This window comes from Scomber japonicus, chromosome 12 (genome assembly GCF_027409825.1).
Source record: "Scomber japonicus isolate fScoJap1 chromosome 12, fScoJap1.pri, whole genome shotgun sequence".
Taxonomy (NCBI): domain Eukaryota; kingdom Metazoa; phylum Chordata; class Actinopteri; order Scombriformes; family Scombridae; genus Scomber; species Scomber japonicus.
In genome coordinates, this window is record NC_070589.1 from 31,734,460 (window position 1) to 31,754,471 (window position 20,012).

A 20,012-nucleotide genomic window follows, 5' to 3' on the forward strand; every position below is an offset into this window, starting at 1 on the left:
GCGTTTTCATTAAATTATCGGATATTTTTATCGGGAAAATATGACCATCGGCCCGATATAAAATAAGCCCAAATCGGCCGATATTTTAGGGGACCGATATATATCGTGCATCTCTACTTTATACACAGCTGACAGAGCGCGGATTTAATTCATTATTGAAATATTTATTTTATCACATATAGACGGACAGTTTTCGTGGTCACATTTGGACATGATTTAAACATCACGTAGATAACACTTAAATACGGAGCCCCTCTGGTGTCAAAAAAAAAAATTGTCACACACAAGCAACAAAATTGAGCCGTATGGCTGTAACACTGTTGCCGGTATTTAAAAATGTCTGATGTCTGAAAAGGTTTGATTCTTGTGTGAGACGGCTCATGACTCGTCCAGTGAAGACTCTCTCTGAGTCTATTGACGTCACATTTAGTATCAGCTGGGCTCGCTTGGAACCTCAGCAGAGCAGGTACTAAGAAAGTAGCAGGTACCAGGTACGATATCCCTAGTGAAAACGCAAAAAAACTGAGTCGAGTAGTGCTGGAATAGAACTGTATAGTGCAAAAGTGCCATAAAATTCCCATTTAGAAGTCAGGTGTGTTGATGGATTTTTTTTTTTGGTACTAGAAACATAATGATTCAGCAGCAAGATTAAGTCAAAAATGTTGACACGGTACAAATAATCCAGTATGTTTATTAAAATTATCTTTAAACAATACCTTTGGAGCAATTTTACAATATATTATAACAATACTCAAAGAAGCCACATCCTGAACAATAAAGATGAAAAAGTAATTAAAATGAAAACTAAGAGATGAAACACAAAGCCTAAACTATGTAAGCAAAACTCAAGGCTTTCCATCAATAGTCATCTATCGCTGATGTGGACTAATTTAAAACATTTCATGAATACATATTAATTGTTTGTCCTTTTTTTCCAGCCTCTGGGTCTACACCTCCCACAGTCTTCAACAATAATGAGTTGATCAGGATTGTGATGGTGGGGAAGACTGGAGCTGGGAAAAGCGCCACAGGAAACACCATTCTGGGACCAAAGTGCTTTAAATCTGAGTTCTCCCCTCAATCTTTGACTACAGACTGTGATAAGGCCTTTGGTGAAGTGGATGGACAAAAGGTTGCTGTTATCGACACTCCAGGCCTGTTTGACACCAAGACCACTGAAGAGGACACCGTTCAAGATATTTCCCAGTGCATTTCTTATGCTTCTCCTGGACCTCATATCTTCCTGATCATCGTCAAACTGGGCACATTCACAGAAGAAGAAAAGCAAACAGTGCAGAAGATTCAGAAAATATTTGGTGAGGAAGCCTACAAATACAGCATGGTTCTCTTTACCCATGGTGACCGGCTCAAAGGGAAATCTATCGAGGAGTTCTTGAAGGACAACAAAGATCTGCAGGAACTTGTGGCCAAATGTAACGGCCAGTACCAAGTGTTCAATAATGAGGTGGAGGATCATTCTCAGGTCAGCGAGCTGCTTGAGAAGATCAGAAAAATAAATGTGCAGAATGGAGGAACCTACTACACCACTGACATGTTCAAAGAGGCAGAGAGAGTGATTGAAGAGGAGAAACAACGACTCCTGAAAGAGAGAGAAGAGCAAAACCGCAAAAAGGAGGAGGACCTGAGGAAGAAAATAGAGGAAAAGTATGAGCGACTGATGAGGGAGGAGAAGGCTGACATAGAGAGGGAGAATGAGTTGAGGGATGCTCGTGAAAGAGAAATGAGCGAGGAAATAAAAAAACTGAGGGAGGAAATAGAAAAACTGAAAAAAGAAAAGGAAGAGCAGGCCAGACAAAAAGCAGAGAAAAGCAAAAAAGTAACGTATCGAATCGGTGTCCAAGTTGGTAACTTTTGTAAAGGAGTTGCTGCCCCATTTAAAATCTCATAAAACTGTCACACCGCTAATTTCTAGTTGAGTTTTTGTCCTGTCTCCATGTTTGTTTTGTGACTTCCTGTTTTATTTTGGTATTAACTCTCCTCTCGTTTCAGGTGCCTTGCCCTTCCTCATGTGTCACCAGTCTGATTGTCTTCCCCGATTCCTGCTTGTGTCCACCTGTTCCCCATTTCCCTCCATGTGTGCTTATAGTCTGCATTTCCCTTTGTCCTGTGTGAGTGTGTCTTGTCTGTTGTCCAAAGAATAAGCGTCCTGTCATTGTTAGTCCGTGTATATAGTCATTGTTCATAGTTTAGGTTATTTGTTGTACGTTAATTCCTCGAAAGAGTGATTTTTGTTTGACCTTTTGCTATTTAGTTTATCAGAGCTCCTAAGTTTAGTTCACCTTTTTTCCTGCTCTTCCCTCGATTGAGCCGCTTTTTGTTCATTACTTTTTTTGAGAATAAAGCCTTGTCAGCTTGATCCAGAGCTCTGCATCCAAGTCCTCTCTTTGAGTTCCTGCTTGATAAAAACAAGCTGTTTCGCTGCTGCAGAGTGATTGTAAACTATTTTTAATATATGTGAATGACATACATTCAGGTGGGTTGAAAATTGACTTTTATATACTGATGATTCAGTCATTTTAGCTTTGCATATCAATAAAAACTTGAATGAAAGACAGTCTCACTGGTCGTATCAACAGGTGTGATTAATTATGACAGCAACCACTGCTACTTTGAAACTGTTTAAAATGCATCAAACAAACTCACATGCTTCTAATGAGAAGGTCAGTCAATAATTGGTCTTTTTGCCATCATACTATTGGTATCTGATTTCATACTAAAGCAACTTGAGTGTCAGACATCACAAGGTAGAAGCCTTACAGAAAACTGGTGTGGTACACTTATATTATCAGGATTATGTTTCCACACACAAGCAGACCATTCATAGAGGTTCAACTCCTTTACTTTCTAATGTTAACTATACATGGTGGACAGGATTGTGATGTTCTCTTCCTTCAATCAATTGATTAAATTTACGCTCCTGCAAACACAATCTCTTTTCTATTAATTAATGTTGACTTTCCATTTAGAAATGTGAAACAAAACCACTTTTATTGCAGAGAATTTATTTTCCCGGAAAATAGCTCTATGACATGAAGTTAACATCATGAACAAGTTGGAAAGAGTGAATAATAATAATGATTATAAATAATAATCCTGTTGTTAACTGAAGTGTTTAAATGTATAATATATCTGAATATCTATATCTGTTTCATATGTGATAAATCAGAAACTCTTTCTCTTTATCACACCAACACAACTTGGGTGGAAAAACTTAACATTGAACTAAACAAAAAGTTCAAATTATCACAATTTTTTATTTTCCATCTCATATTATATTGTTTACTTGTCTTCACTCTTCTTATTTGTTATTTTTTTAACATTGTTCTATGCTCCTTTTAATGTGAAGCACTTGGTGTTTGTAATTTCTTTTCTTGTAAAGCACTTTCAGCATTTCTTGTATGAAAGTTTCTATACAAATAAAGTTAATTGGAAGAGGAAATTAAATGGTTTGAAAAACATGAGAAAGATCATTCTTCAGTGTAGGAGTAGAGAAAAAACCCCAACAAAGACACCTGAGGCCTGTACTACGAAGCTGGATTTTCTCTTATCGAGGTAACTTCAGGGTTAACCCTGGGTTTTCCGTACTACGAAGCTGGTTCACTTCTTACCGGGGTAAATCACCATGGTAACTTATGCTGAACGGCTAACCTGCTCCGGAGCAGGATTATGTTCTGGATAAGAGATCAATGAGTACAAAAGCACCACCTCCTGACCAATCAGCTCTCTTAGTAAATGACCTGCCCATTCTTAAAAGATCCTGTCAACATTGGTGCGCGGATCGCGAGAGGAGTGCTTAGGAGAGAAAGAGCTTTTAGGGATAGATGCAATTTTTTAATTGGCCAAAATATATATTTAAAAAATAATCATTGAGGCACGTGGGGGATATTATTCTGTAGGTTTGACATCCTGAGATCAAAGTGTCAGGGAGCATAATAACTGTATTTATTTATTGTAATTGTAAAAAATTGACGAAAATATATATTTGTAAAATAAGCCTTGAGGCACATGAGGGATATTATTCTGTATGTTATACAGTTGGTTTGAAATCATTCACTCAAATGGTTGAAGTATAATAGGTTTGTATTTTGAATGTTGAATATTAAACTAACTTAATGTCTCTTATGAAAGGAAGGGCACTGAGGAAGCGATCTGCCCCAAACGTCTGTGCCGTAATAAAGTGGCATTGTGTGATCAGAGTGCTGTCCGTTTATATTGTCTGATAAATTAATATTGTATGATCTCATGAATTTACACATTAACAGAGTCGGCAATTTTCTGCCAGCATTCCTTCCTGGCTTTTGCTGCAGCAACAGTGTTGCTTTTGGCCTGGATGATGTTTGAATTCTTCATATTTTTGAAGAATAATTGTCTGCTCCTCCATGGTAAAGGGTAAAGTAGTCTGCTCTGCAGGGTTTCTGCATGTTTGTGATTGGTCAGACGCTGCAAACACCTCCCCTTTATGTGAGCGCGCAGAGATCCAGATTGGAAAACCCTGGGTTGATTTACCGAGTTGATAACCAGCTTCGTAGTACCGCTTATCCTAGACTGCGAATATCTGGATAAGTCAACCCAGGTAACGGAGAGATATCCTGGATAGGTTAATCCAGCTTCGTAGTACAGGCCTCTGGTGGTTTGAGGGTGGGGGGTATTTGTACAGGAGTTATATGGAAGAAATTAAATTCAATGGAGAAAATTAAACAAGACATTTACAAAGAAATGTGCTCATACCAGTTTCTGTTTGCAGGCTTTATTTTGTTGCAGATTTTTTCTATCAGGAATTCATACTTTGCATCCTATCGTTAGCTACCTTATTATATTGTTGTTGTTAATAATAATAATAATAATAATAATAATTGGGCGCACAGGTGGTTGAGTGGTTAAGAGCGTTTGCCATATACGGTCGCCCCCTGGTGGCCTTTTGCTAGAATGCAGTTCTAAGTTACTTGGCCTCATTTCAGAGGAGCGGAACTCCCCGCCTGCTTGTAATGTGAGAAAGTCACCACATAATATGGTCACCAGTTAAACCGAAACATGTCGACTGATGCTATGCAATGTCAGAATTTAAAACAGTTGACCAAAAAACCATAGAGAAAACAGCAGCATCTAAAACCATCAACATGCTGTCTTGACACAAAGCCATCAGATTTCTTTAAAACTATTGTGAACTCTGTCCAAACAGATTTGCGACAAGTAATGAATAGCTCACTTAAATCAGGCATGTTTCCTAAACTCCTAAAAGTAGTTGCCATTAAGCCACTCTTAAAAAGAGAACGCTGGATGCTTCCATGTTAACCAACTACAGACCTATCTCAAATCTTCCTTTTATAGCCAAGATCGTTTAGAAAGTGGTTTTTAATCAACTTGGTAATTTCTTGAACTCCAGTGGACTTTTTGACAAATTTCAATCAGGCTTCCGACCTAACCACAGTACAGAAACAGCTCTTATTAGAGTGTTAAATGACATAAGGTTGAACACTGACTCAGGCAAGGTGTCAGTTCTGGTCCTGTTGGATCTCAGTGCTGCGTTTGACACTGTGGATCACAGTATACTGTTGAACAGGTTGGAAACTTGGGCAGGACTCAGCGGAACAATCCTAGACTAGTTCAGGTCCTACTTGGCAGAGCGGAGTTATTTTGTTACCATTGGAAGTTATGAATCTGATCGAGTGGCTATGACATGTGGAGTTCTTCAGGGGTCAGTTCTTGGACCCCTTCTGTTCAGTCTATATATGCTGCCCTTGGGTCAAATTCTGCAGAACTCTAATGTAGACTATCACAGTTATGCAGATGACACACAGATATACCTAGCACTGTCCCCAGATGACTACAGTCCAATACAGTCATTGTGTCACTGTTTAGAGCAAGTAACTAATTGGATGAACCAAAATTTCCTTCAATTAAATCAGGACAAAACTGAGGTCATTGTTTTTGGCAATAAAGAGAAGAGGATTGCTGTCAGTAAACATCTGGAGTCACTCTCTCTAAAAACTACGGACCAAGTCCGAAACCTTGGCGTGCTGATAGACTCAGATCTGACTTTCAGCAGTCACATCAAATCAAGAACATAAGAACATAAGAACATATCCAGAGTGAAGGGTTTTATGTCTCAAACAGACCAGGAGAAGTTGATTCATGCTTTCATCTCAAGTAGACTCGACTACTGTAAGGGTCTTCTGACTGGACTCCCACAAAAAAGCATTAAACAGCTGCAGCTCATTCAGAACGCTGCAGCTCGAGTTTTAACCAGAACAAAGAGATCAGAGCACATTACTCCAGTTCTCAAGTCTTTACACTGGCTCCCAGTCAGTTCTAAAGTCTTTACACTGGCTCCCAGTCAGTTCTAAAGTCTTTACACTGGCTCCCAGTCAGCTCTATAATAGATTTTAAAGTTCTGCTACTGGTCTACAAATCACTGAATGGTTTAGGTCCAGAATACATGAATGACATGTTAGTAGAATATAAACCTAGTAGAGCTCTGAGATCTACTGACTCAGGTCAGATAGTCGAGCCCAGAGCTCTGAGATCTACTGACTCAGGTCAGATAGTCGAGCCCAGAGCTCTGAGATCTACTGACTCAGGTCAGATAGTTGAGCCCAGAGCTCTGAGATCTACTGACTCAGGTCAGATAGTTGAGCCCAGAGCTCTGAGATCTACTGACTCAGGTCAGATAGTTGAGCCCAGAGTTCAAACTAAACATGATGAAGCAGCTTTTACACAACTGGAACAAACTACCAGCAGAACTGAAATCATTTTTAAATCCAGGTTAGAAACATTTCTCATCTCCTGAGCTTATGATTGAGCTCTTTTTAAAGCACTTTACATTTTAATCTTTCATTTGCACTCTATGTCCTTTTAATGATTTTAAAGCAAATCATTATATTTAATGCTCTATTCTAGCATTTTATTTCTCTCTTTCTATTTTTCTGGACTTTGTTTTTATTATTAGCGTGTGTTTGTGTGTGTGTGTGTGTGTGTGTGGGAGGGGGGGGGGGTAATTGTATGTTTTAATGTTTCTCAAATTGTAGGAGCCATATATTGATTTGCTCATTAGTTATTCTGTGTTTAATTAGTTTTGCCTTGTTGCCATGGTGATGTGCAGTGTTTGGGGTCACGTGGGCACTGTAGTTGACAGCCGGTAGGTTATATCAGTACCTACTTCATCTGCACTGGGAAGGAGGCGAGTCTAGGTAGCCGTAATTTTTGTTGACCGCATTTCATTATCGCTTTTGTTTGCTTTGATACACGTTCGCCAAGTGTACACATATAACATCCTATGGGCGCGTGTAAAGCTGCTGTAATATTCATTTCATTCATTAAAATCTCCGAAACCTCTTTTTGGACTCAGTGTGCTTCTCATGGAACAGCAGCAGCGTGTCACAAAAATACAAGACCTATTCTGCCTCACTAGCGACTCTTTTTAAAGGTACTACACAAATTAATTTCAAATGTTTTTCTGTTTTATGTAAAGCACATTGAGTTGCCATTGTGTATGAAATGCGCGGGGGGGGGGGGGGGTGTTTGTGTTATAATGAGTGAAGAGGTGTGTGTGTGGTTTTACTGCCGCAACCATAAACAGTAAGGCTGTGCGTAATGGCACTGTGCTCTGTGCAGCATCTCAGAGGCTGCAGATTTATCAACACATCAGTCTTGCAGTATCAACAACTAAGGATAACAGACATATAATCACCCACGTCCATTAACAGATTAATACAGATGTTTTGACCACAGATGTTCAGATGCTTTTCTTGTTGCTAAAATCACTAAGTGGAAGCGGAGCGGCTTTCCTCCAGAAGCAAAAAACACCAAAAACTCACTTTGTGCTGCCTATTTTCACGTCTCCTCTCGGTGCCTTTCATACTCAAACAGAAATGTATACGAAAGTGTGTGCTAGATAATATACATAGAACAAATAAACACACACTAATAATCACTGTATGACATTAACATGAAACCATGAATGCACGTCACTTATCGCTGATAATTTTTTTTTAAAAAGCTCATAGAAAGAGTGCGTGCTCTTACTTTGATATGAGGAAATGACGTCACCAGTAGGCGATCACTTGCTATCCGAAAATGGCCGAGTGATACCATAGATACGAGTGGATTTTCGTTCGGACCGGCGGAAAGTTTGTTTCAAAACTCTGTGTGTGTAAAAAGCAAATCCACAAGCGTAGAACTGAGATCCACAAATAAAAACTGAGTTCACAAATGCCTGTTTGTAAGTTGTAGGCCTAAATGTTAGGAAGATATTCACAAATGCTTTTCATTTATTTGTAAATTAATTTAATGTATTTTTTATATTTGTGGAATTTGTTTGTGTATTTGCAGATCCGTTTTATATTTGCAAAATATTTTTTTGAGTATACAAATCTTTTTTTTTGTATTTGTGGAAGGTGTTTATATTTACAGATTACACATTTACACACAGATTGTCGATCTGCACACACACATTATGAAACAAATCTAACTCTGTAGTATGTGTGTGTGCAGGGACGTGCACATGATTATAGAGAGGCAGGGGCTCAAAGTCAGAAAAGGGAAGCATGTGCGCAGGTCCTTTACACAATATGGAAATTAATGTAAAATTAAAAAATAAAGTGCTAATAGAAAGCTAACTACTTAGCTGTGTCCTGTGTAGGTGAAAGTGATATGAAATTGCCATTTATTTTGTGTCAACATGAGTAATAACCCCAGAATGCTGAAATTACAATGTTGTTATTATTATTATTATTATTTTGTTAGTCCGAGTAGTAGCAAAGTCACAATAAACTTTATATCTAAACCTCGGACCTGTACTTCAGACATGTAGTGAAGGAAATATGATCCGCCGTAAACACGGTGCATTTTATTTTGAAAATTAACCCGGTGTTTTATTTTGTATTTTGTACACGATTTCCTGTCCCGCACGATCTGCTCTGTGCTGATTTGATGTGCCGTGCTCCGACGTCCAGCAAAAATAGAAGCTGACACATTGACTAAAATGGAGCGTTTTTCTGAAATATTACTCATATTTAAACATGTTGAATAAGTGGACGGAGACTACTTAGACCATAACTCAGGTTCAAGTTGCTCCACTGTCACGTCTCCTCAGTTATCCATGGGGCATCTCTCGCTCGCTCTCTCTCTCTCTCTCTCTCTCTGGCGGCTCTGTGACTGAGCGGAGCCGCAACAGATAAAGAAGCAGCGGCTCAACACACACAACAACCACGTATTACAAGAAATGGGTACAGTTTTTTTTTACATCCCTAACAGGAATTTATTAATGTTATTTTAAACGAACAAATAAACACACGCACACACACACAGAGGGCACTTTTTAATACGAGGCAAAAAGGGCAGGGTCACAAGCACCCCGAGGGCCCTATGTGTGCACGTGCCTGTGTGTGTGTGTGTGTGTGTGTGTGTGTGTGTCTGTCTGTGTGTGTGTGTGTATAAAAATGTAAAAACGAATAATAATAATAATAACGGTGAGAAAAATATTTTTATAATATTTCTTTTTGCAAACAAGAAGATAACTGATTTTGTCTTCTGAGGTGTGTTGATCTATTAGAGCAGAATTTCCAATGCACACACTTTTCTCCTTTTTAACAGATAATAAGTGTAATACTGGTTTATATGGTTATATTGTATTTGGCTAATTCACCCAAACACACATTAATTTAATACACACACATAAGTGCTGCACAGAAGTGGTGTATATGTGTGTGTGTGTATATATGTGCGTACCAAAAAATATATACCACTTCTTTCATATCCTTCTCTTAGTCACTCCCACTCTCACAAGTACCTCCTTTCCTCTGAAATATGACAACCCACACGTGTTTTATGGGAGTGGTTTGTTGCAAGGAGCACAGACTTACTTCTCCTCATTGCAGCAGCATCTACTCAATCATGGGGAACCAACTTGGAAAATCTGGTGAGTTTATATAAAACTGTACTTATAATATTAATTAAACTGAAATGTTTAAATATATTGATTAACGTGAGTGATGTGTTATTGGTGACATTTCGGTTCTTTATATTTTAAGTTTATGCTTATTAGTGATTTCACAAAGGCTTGAGAGTTGTACAAACACAAAGAGAAACCTGAATTCCCCGAAGAAAGTCAGATTTTAAGATGAAATGCTAAAAAAAACCCACTTATGATTGAGGTCGAGATTAATTAATTACTAAAATTGGTTAATTAAATGGGCTAACAAACAATCCAAACTGCTTCAAGTTAATGAAGGTCCCGGAGCACCAGTCATTTATCAAGAAGCAGGGCAGAAGAATATCTGGAGCGATGTGTTGATGTCTGTTAAAATGAACTGAAAACAGTTCATTCAGTCTGCATTAAGTCTTCCCTCGGTTTCCCTTCACATTGCACTTGACTATTATGTTGTTGTCCTTTTCTTTGATAAACGTCAAGTTGTGTGAGTAAACCCATTTCCGTATAATCTGCACCTGATTCTTCGGGTTTTTGTCTGTGTGTTTCTGGTGGTTATAGGTTATTTGACATAGTAACTGTAATATATTAATACAATTATATTAGTTTTATTATGTCGTTATTGCTAAAAGTAATATGTACTGCATTACTTTTGTAGCACTTTGACCTCAACACCAGTCCGTGTGTCAAAGTGTCTTCGCTGAACCCCAAATTACTCCTGTAATGTAAACCTAATGCAACTAGGCCTAATGGTCATGTCAACACCTTGTACCATAATTTTTGACAATCGGTGTGTGAATGGGTGAGTGAGCAGAACAGTTTTCATGGTTTCACTTTGCAGAGGCGCTCACACAGAGATGTTTCTAAAACCACAGAACATCTCTGTGGTGAGCCTAGCAGCTCAGAAATACGTGACTCTTCACTAGTATACAACATGTTCACATCACGTAGACAACACATTGAAAGCACGCTTTGATCAATCTTAAAGAGACGTTTTGTCTCTTTAAGATTGATATATATATAAATATATATATATATATATAAACACAATGTGTGTGTATATATATATATATATACACACATTATATATACTGTATATATATATTTTTGTAATGTATATGTGTGTATATACACACACATATATATACACACACAAACTAACATTAGTTTTATCTTCATACATTTTAACATATACTTCATACTTCATTGTAGCATATAATGGATTGATGTATATGAATATTTGGGGTTTTCTTGAATTGGTTTTATGCAACATCAGGTGAACATTTTTGTCTCTCTCAGTTGTTTCACCTCTTGTTCAATTTTAATTTTAGTTCTTAGCCTTTAAGATTAAAGAATAAAAGATAAAAAATAGTCATAAACATAAAGGGAAAAAAATAAAGGGAGGGGATTATTATTTGACATTTCACAGATGGTCAGGAAGTTTCAAAAATGAGTTGGTCACACCCATATGGGGCAATGTCAGGAGTTAAGACTTGGATCTGCACATCTGTGGTATTGCAGGAAAATAGGGGTAACTGACTTTAGGCTTTTATTGTTTTTTGAACGTTAACCTGTTGATCCTACAACACACATCTGAGGACTATTGATTGGATCCTTGCATGGTTATAGATTTTTGATTTATAAAATGTACAATAACTCTTGGGCATTTAAAAAATATTAAACATACTGAAACAGATGAAGCAACTAATAACAAGTAACAAATAACTAATTTAACACATTTCATGAATACAAATTGTTTGTCCCTTTTTTCTCTGCCTCTGTGTCTACACCTCCCACAGCAGATGAGGTGATCAGGATTGTGATGTTGGGGATGGCTGGATCTGGGAAGAGCACCACAGGAAACACCATTCTGGGAGAAAAGTGGTTTAAATCTGATGATTCCTCTACATCTTTAACACAACGCTGTGATAAGGCTGTTGGTGTGATCAGTGGACAAAAGGTTGCTGTTATCGACACTCCTGACCTGTTTGACACCAGGAACACTGAAGAGAAAACACGTAAACATATTGTCCAGTGCATTGCTTTTGCTTCTCCTGGACCTCATATCTTCTTGGTCATCATCAGACTGGACAGATTCACAGAGGAAGAAAAGCAAACAGTGCAGATTATGGACAAGATTCAGGAAATCTTTGGTGAGGAAGCCTACAAATACAGCATGGTTCTCTTTACCCATGGTGACCAGCTCAAAGGGAAATCTATCGAGGAGTTCCTGGAGGGCAGTAAAGATTTGAAGAAGCTTGTGGACAAATGTAAACACCAGTATCACGTGATCAATAATAAGGGTCGATTTCAGCGCAAGAAGCTGCTCAATATGGTAAAAACAAAAGTCAATAACAGAAAATACTACACCAAATTTCCAAACTACGACATTCCTGCAGCCTACAACAATGATGATCTGATCAGGATTATGATGGTGGGGAAGACTGGAGCTGGGAAAAGCGCCTCAGGAAACACCATTGTGGGCAAAACGTGCTTCAAAACTGAGTTCTCCCCTAAATCTTTGACAGAGCACTGTGATAAGGCCTTGGGTGTGGTGGATGGACAATGGGTTACTGTTATTGACACTCCGGGTCTGTTTGACACCAGGAACACTGAAAAGGAAACAAATACGCATATTACCCAGTGCATTGCTTATGCTTCTCCTGGACCTCATATCTTCCTGATCATCATCAGACTGGGCAGATTCACAGAGGAAGAAAAGCAATCAGTGGAGAAGATTCAGAAAATCTTTGGTGAGGAAGCCAACAAATACAGCATGGTTCTCTTTACCCATGGTGACCGGCTCAAAGGGAAACCTATCGAGGAGTTCTTGAAGGACAGCAAAGATCTGCAGGAGCTTGTGGACAAATGTAACGGCCAGTATCACATGTTCAATAATGAGGTGAAGGATCGTTCTCAGGTCATCAAGCTGCTTGAGAAGATAAAATATATAAATAAACAGAATGGAGGAAGAAGCTTTGACACCACTGAATTGTTACAAAAGGCAGAGAGGGTGACTGAAGAGGAGAAACAATAAATCTGAAAAGAGAAAGAAGAGCAAACCCACAAAGAGCTGGAGAAGGGTTAGAAACAGCTGAGTGAGGTTTGTCCTGTTTCTTCAGCCTCCACAGTCTACAACAATGACGAGCTGATCAGGATTGGAGGAAGACTGTAGTTGGTGAGAGTGTCATAGGAAACACCATTCTGGGACAAAAGTACTTTAAATCTGAGTTCTCTGAAAAGACTCTTGGTGAGGTGGAGGGACAAAAGCTTGCTGTTATTGACACTCCATGTCTGTCTGACACAAGGAACACTTTTTCTTCTGTTTGTTTATATGAGATTTAATGGAGTTTAGTTTTTATTCCATCACAGCTGTTAATATGTTTAATCTGTTCACACCACTTTTTACATGTTAGGAACAATTAATTGTGATTAAGTTGTAATCATTTCTGTTATAATCAATGGAACGAGGATTCATCATTTTCCTTCACGGAGCTGACATACTGATTATTCTGCCCTCGCAACACATTCTCAGCTTTGTGCAGCTAGACAGATAGTTAACAGCATGAAGAAAGAGAAGCCCCACAAGTTTTGTTGAGGACTGATGTTTCATCGTTTGTTCTCTTTTTTCCTTTTATTTCTTTACACTTTTTTTCTCAATTTTTAGTCTGTAAGACTGAAAGAGTAAACAGAAAATTAACATTACGAAAGTATCATGTCTTGTATCTTTTACACAATAAAAATATAAAGTTCATCGTATTTTTCATATTAAAACATTTACACAATAGACTACAGATGTTCCTTGCATATAGAAATGAAACAAATAGCCACAGCATGATCATTACACATAATAGGCCCGCTGCTGGGCAGATTAAACAATACACCGGCCAACAAAGGCTTTACACGAGCGTAACTCGGCCAAAATACTGCCATGACCGTGATAAAATGCATCACTAAAGTAAACAAGTACATTACAGAACAACCACAATATTGCCGTGTATTTATTTACAAAGATCTGACCAAGGTTCGTAATGAAGCCTGCATGTGATGATTTCCTCGCTGCTGCTCAACTGGTCTGTCACAGAAACGGGTCCGACTAGGAGCTATGACTGATCTCCGCAGGGCGCAACACCGATTTAAATTAATCTGTAGATAAAAGCATTGACTACGATTGTGTGTTTTTTCTGAATGTTGATGCATCAAAATGAATAAAGTCAGTTTATTCTGTACAGGTGTTAAGTTTTTATTTCAGAAATTATATCAAAGCCTCTGGAGACAATGAGAAACCAAGTTGGAAAACCTGGTGAGTTTATATAAAACTGTACTTATAATATTAATTAAACTGCAACAAATAAAATGACTTCATGAGCAGGTTGGAAAAAGGGAATACCTGTCCCTGTTGTGGAAGTATAGTAACAAAAAGAGGTGCAGCACTAATGACTGAATGATGGTCTGACTCTTTAAATGACGGTTCACAGAAGTTTATTTGAATTGAACAATGTCCTTTTCATGCTGTGAACACAATGTCAGTGCAAGAAAAAAAAAGGAAAATCATTAATGTCTTTTAAATTATATTGAAAACCTCAGCCAAATATTCCCTTACAATATATGTATTCATCAAAATAGAAAAATATTATTTTTTTATTATTAAAATCATGAAGTGACACACTTTTAACCATATTTAATTTCATAATGTTCCTTTGTTTAATAAACAGTCAACACAAAACAAAACGACCTTTAAGAAAATAATCAACCTACATATATTTAACCTCCATAGTACTGATTGAACAGGTTTTTGGTACTGCACGACATTAGCCTTTTAAAATAAGACAACAGTTGATGCAAAAAAAAGACAATAAAGACAAGTCAGAATAATGATTTAAAAGAAATTACTCAACTGATTTTAAAAAAGGCAATAATTAAAAAAGCAAATTTAATTGCTGAATTTAATTTTAGCTGACTTTGTAGTAGCTGCAGTTTATTTATGGCTCACATGTAATGACTATCAGACAAAGAAACACACATTCAGACTTCACTGAATAACAGATTTATTTGAAGAAATATTCATTAAAATGATTAACTGATTCATTCTCTCGTTTACCTTCTGTATAAAGGTGGCTTCCATGCAGTTGCCTTAAAGTGAGAAACAGATTGAACCTGGTTCAAAAAGATGTTGATGAGTCAGAACCAAAATGTATTAACAAAATGTACTTTTATGTAACTAAACTCAATAATGTCAATAAAATATAATGCAGATTTTAGTTTCAGTTATTTGACCTCAGTGTGTGTGTGTGTGTGTGTGTGTGTGTGTGTGTGAGAAAATAAGCACAAGCATTTTTTGATATTCTTGTTCTCACTGAAGCCCCGCTTAAGAAAAGCATTAGTATCTCAGATGTGGCTATCAATAATTACAACTTATTTAGAATTGACAGGGTAGGCAGAGTAGGTGGTGTGGTTGGGTTGTCTATGTGAAATGCAGATTTCCAGCTACAGTTTAAAAAAAATATTTCATTATCTAAATTATTTGATTTTATTGCTTTAAAAGCTGAACTTGGTCACAGTAACACCATTATAGTGGTAGGTGTCTATCGGCAGCGGTTAGCCCCAGCTAAGGCCTTGGCTAAGATGACTGAGTTACTGACACCTTTTTTAAATTCAGAGGATTATCTCAATCTTGACTGGTTATCACCTATATCAAATAAGCTCAAAGATATCTGCAATGGTATGAATTTGACACAGGTAATTTCTGAGCCCACCAGGCAGTCCAGTCTGATTTACATTATTCTCTGTAATAAACCTGAAAAGCTTATCCTCAGTGGAGTATTAGATCCAGGGATAAGTGATCACTGTCTTATAGCTTGCATCAGAGATGTGAGTATTAAGAAAGTAACTTTACTTATACTTATATACAAACTACTTATACTTATATACAAACTAAAAGGAATTTGAAATACCTCAAGGAGCAAGCTTTTTCTACATGACTTATGCCATACCTTATCTGATGTTATTAAGATCCCTGATGCAGAACTTGCCTTAACTCAATACATAAGTGTTTTTAATTCAGTTGATCCGGAACATGCTCCCTTTAAAAAAAGTAAGAGTAAAAGCTAGATTTAGCCCATGGTTCACTTAGCTGAGCTAAAATTGTCTTCCTCAGTCATGCAGTCATGCAGTAACAGGTGAACTCAGCTGGGTTTTAATTGTTTAAAGTATGGAAATCTGATCAATATCATCTCAAAAATATGTGTAAAAATTGTTCAAAAACTGTTTTTATCACGTTAAAGCTGCAGTATGTAGTTAAGAGAAAATAAACCAGAATATTTGAACAAGGGCCCTTCCCCCTTCCTCTCTGCTACGCTGCAGCTCTGCCTTCAAAGCCCCTCCACACAGAGGAACCTGCCGTGCACGAGCAGGTTTGTGTAGGCCTGTTTTGATCTAGTGAGAGCACAGCAGACTCTGCACGGGGGATGCCACAGTTTTGCTCCGTCCTCTGACTTGCATCCAACCCCACCGTGAGCATTATGGCAGCGGAGCAGAGCATGCTCTGGGAGAGAAATCTGCCTTTTAAAATGAAGTTGTACTGTCAATACAGTAATTACGGCAGCCCAATCAAATCTGAATCAGTGCCTTTAGGCTACCGTAATTACTGTAGTAGCAGCACAACTAAACGGTCCAATTTTTTTAACTTGCTCAAGTTTAGCTGATTTGGTCTTTTTTTTTGTGCTTCAATTTTGTGTCAGTAGGCTACGTAGCTAGATGGTGTCTTTATCTGTCTGCTTTATTCGTGTTTGTTGCTGAAATATGATCGGGAAGCTGCACAGATTGTTTTATTTTGACAGTTGACCAGAGGTTTTATGCTGATTCTGTGTCTGACTTCCTTTCTGGTGCGATCGGCTCTGTTGAGCTTGATGCAACTTTGAAACAGTACATGCTGCATAGGGGAGGGGGACTTCTAAAAGAGCGAGCACAAGCGTCATTGACACTCCTCCTGGCTCCAATTGGTTGTTTTGATCCAGGAGCAGTGGATTCTTGGAAATGGCATTACGACTACTGGACCTGACCCAGAGACACCGACTTTTTTCGCAATTAATCTGCTGTCAGAACACTGGCGTATTTATTTTCAACAGAGTGTTACACCTCCACAAACATTCAAAAGAATGTATCTCTCTCGAATACAAAATTATTAACACAAAACACATCCACACGTTGTGTGCGTTCTATCAGTAATAGTCAACAGTAGTTCACAGCAGTCTAAACATTCACACGTGTTCTCAAAAAAAACACTGCAAAAACATAACACACACACAGACATTGCATGCACAATGAGATGAACATAGTGAAATATAACACACTCATGCACTCTCATAGAGCCATAGCGTATCCACATTACGCATGATCAACAAAGCTATTTAACCATCTGAACACAACTATTGGGCTTAGCAGCAGAGTAAAGGACACAACGATATTGCGGCTTACCTGTGTGCACTATGCAGCTCTCAATTTAAAGGGCAAGATGGCGTGGCTTGGCCTTGAACGCATTTATTATTTCATCAGAGTCCAGTTTCTCCGCAAGCTCTTTTTCAAACATGAGCAGCGAGATGCTATTCAGTCTCTCTGTGAGCATTGTAGCATTGCTGGTGGATTTTATCCTGTTCACAACTGAAAACAGGTGCTCCACAGAGCAACTTGTAACAGGTGTTATCAGAATACGCAGTAAACAGTTCATGTTGGGAAAAACATCTTTGTCATATGAGTCCAACACTTCAATAATGGACGGGAACTGATGTCCCCCGTCCACTTTCCGTTTGCCCAACATACCCCACAGTCAATTACACAGCAGTTAGCGCTCCCGCAATACTTGCTGGGCGAGGGGTCACAGTCAGGTCAGTAGGTTGCCAGGTGCAGGTGTCCCAACGCATCATCTGACGGCAATTTTTTTGGGTGTGCCAGCTGCCTCTGTGGGTGGCACTGCCACACCCGTGGCTACGCCATTGTGTCAGAACACAATGACAATTTAAGTCAGTAGTTAATCCATTATTTTTGCAATTAATTAACTCTGATAAAGATGAAGACATTATTACATGTATTTTCTTAAAATGTTGATGTAATCCTTTTTTCTAATTTTTTGCAGGGCAGTCCCCTGTAACAGGCAGAGTGTACGTGCATTGTCCACCTGCCTATTAAAACCCTGATAGTGCACCCTTAAAATAATGCGCCAGTGACTTCAGACCTGGTTTTTGTGCATTTGCTATTTAGACATTCAATTAAAATGAGAGAATTAAACAGGTTAAAAAATGTGGTGTTGGCAGTCCACCGTACAGCCAAGCCGGCTGTAGCCAAAAGCCTGTGACCACACTAGCGTTAGCCACAGGATAGCATTCGGTGTAACATAGAGAGAAATACAGTGGTCCTGAAGGGCAAACGACATTAACTCCTAATGGAACCTGCTATGACAAGGATCATTGCTGATTGGACGAAAGCACATCTGTCTTTTAAACAGGTGGGAAAGGCTGCTTTACGCCTCATATACGCCCCGCATCAATATTCCCATTCACGTGTTTCTTTCTTCACAACAGCGTGCCCTTGTTTGGATGTTAACGTATTAGATGAAGAAGCTCTAATACTAAGAAGAGCTTTCTGTGCAGACTGCTGGGTCCCAAAGTTCAGCACTGTGCCTCACCATTCACACATGATCTGTGTTTCACTACGCTTCTTCATAAGAAGCATGTTCTTATATTCAGTTAGAGATGCTGAAAATCTGCATAAAGGTACTCTATCAGATTGGGTAGGCTGTTGAAATCACTGGTGCCTGTCTTCAACACCTTCCCTGGCCACGCCCTCTAAGTCATTCATTCATTCACAGAAAGAGAGAGAGGGGGAGAGAGATTTGCACATATGGTTGATAAATGTTTGTTATTATCTTTATGGTAATTATCCTAAATAACATTACCTTCCACTGCTCACTTTTAAGGGAAAATGTAAACTGTTCATTGTGAAAATGACAGTAACTCCTTAAATTGTAATTATGACGGTTTCAGTGGAGCAGTGGTTATTAAATGTATATGGACTACTTACACATTCGGTCCGTTATTGTTTGTCAGGCTTTTTCTCTCAGTTTAATTACATTTCGCTTTAAATATATAGTTATGTTTCACCTCCTCATCAGTTTCCATTAGAAGCTGTTGCTCACTTGGTGGGATCGATCAATCGAGTGGTCTGTGTATGAAAGCCATGAACACGCACGTAAGCCTCGCTTTTTCACTTATCCTGGATTTCTTAATTCTGCTTAAAACAGCCCTCAGGTATGGTGTAAAGCACCCTCTCCCACCTGTTAAAAATACAGACGTGCTTTCGTCCAATCAGCAATGATCCTTGTTATAGCTGGTACCTAACCCTTTCGGTTTGGAGTTAATGTCATTGTGTTTTCCTTTTTGTTGTTGTCGTTTGCCCTTCAGGGCCACCATATATTTCCCATGTTAGCTGCCAAAGCTCTGCTGCCTCATAGCCTCTCTAACTCTGGTCCTGCACTGTGCTCAGTGTGCTGTGTGAGAAGGGGAGTGGCCAGCGGCTGGAGCGGCAACAGCAAATGTGTACTTCTTTTACCCATATATTTATCTATATCTTTTACCTTTCTTATGCAAACAACGTCAAACTTGGCACTGCACTTACTTGTGCCCGTAGCAAGACACCTGACACGTGAAATCAATCGGATGAATGGTTCGAGAGATATGCGAATAATAGACAGACAGACAGACGTTCCTGTCATTTATAGATAGATAATAAGTGTAATACTCAGTGGTTTATATGGTTATATTGTATTTGGCTAATTCACCCAAACACACATTAATTTAATACACACACAGAAGTGGTGTCCAATATTTTTAACATTTGACCCCCTGAAAGAACCAAGATTTATCTGCTTGCAAACAGATTGTTGAATAAGAATAATTTTAGAGGCATGGAAAGGTAAAACTGTAAAATAAAAACAAATAAAAAAGAAAGAAAGAAAGAAATATGTGAGTAGTATGACAAAATATATATAATATACAACTTAGTGTGACTTGTG

The 20,012-nt window shown here is 38.4% G+C and overlaps 1 protein-coding gene across 1 annotated transcript; it reads left to right on the forward strand.

Annotated features, from left to right (window-relative positions):
* The first annotated feature begins 380 nt into the window (after positions 1-380).
* LOC128369763 (GTPase IMAP family member 9-like) lies at positions 381-2,162 on the forward strand. The gene is made up of 3 exons (XM_053330839.1): positions 381-429; positions 939-1,865; positions 2,158-2,162. The coding sequence occupies exons 1-3, from the start codon at positions 381-383 to the stop codon at positions 2,160-2,162; spliced, it is 981 nt and encodes a 326-aa protein (XP_053186814.1).
* Positions 2,163-20,012: the final 17,850 nt, after the last annotated feature.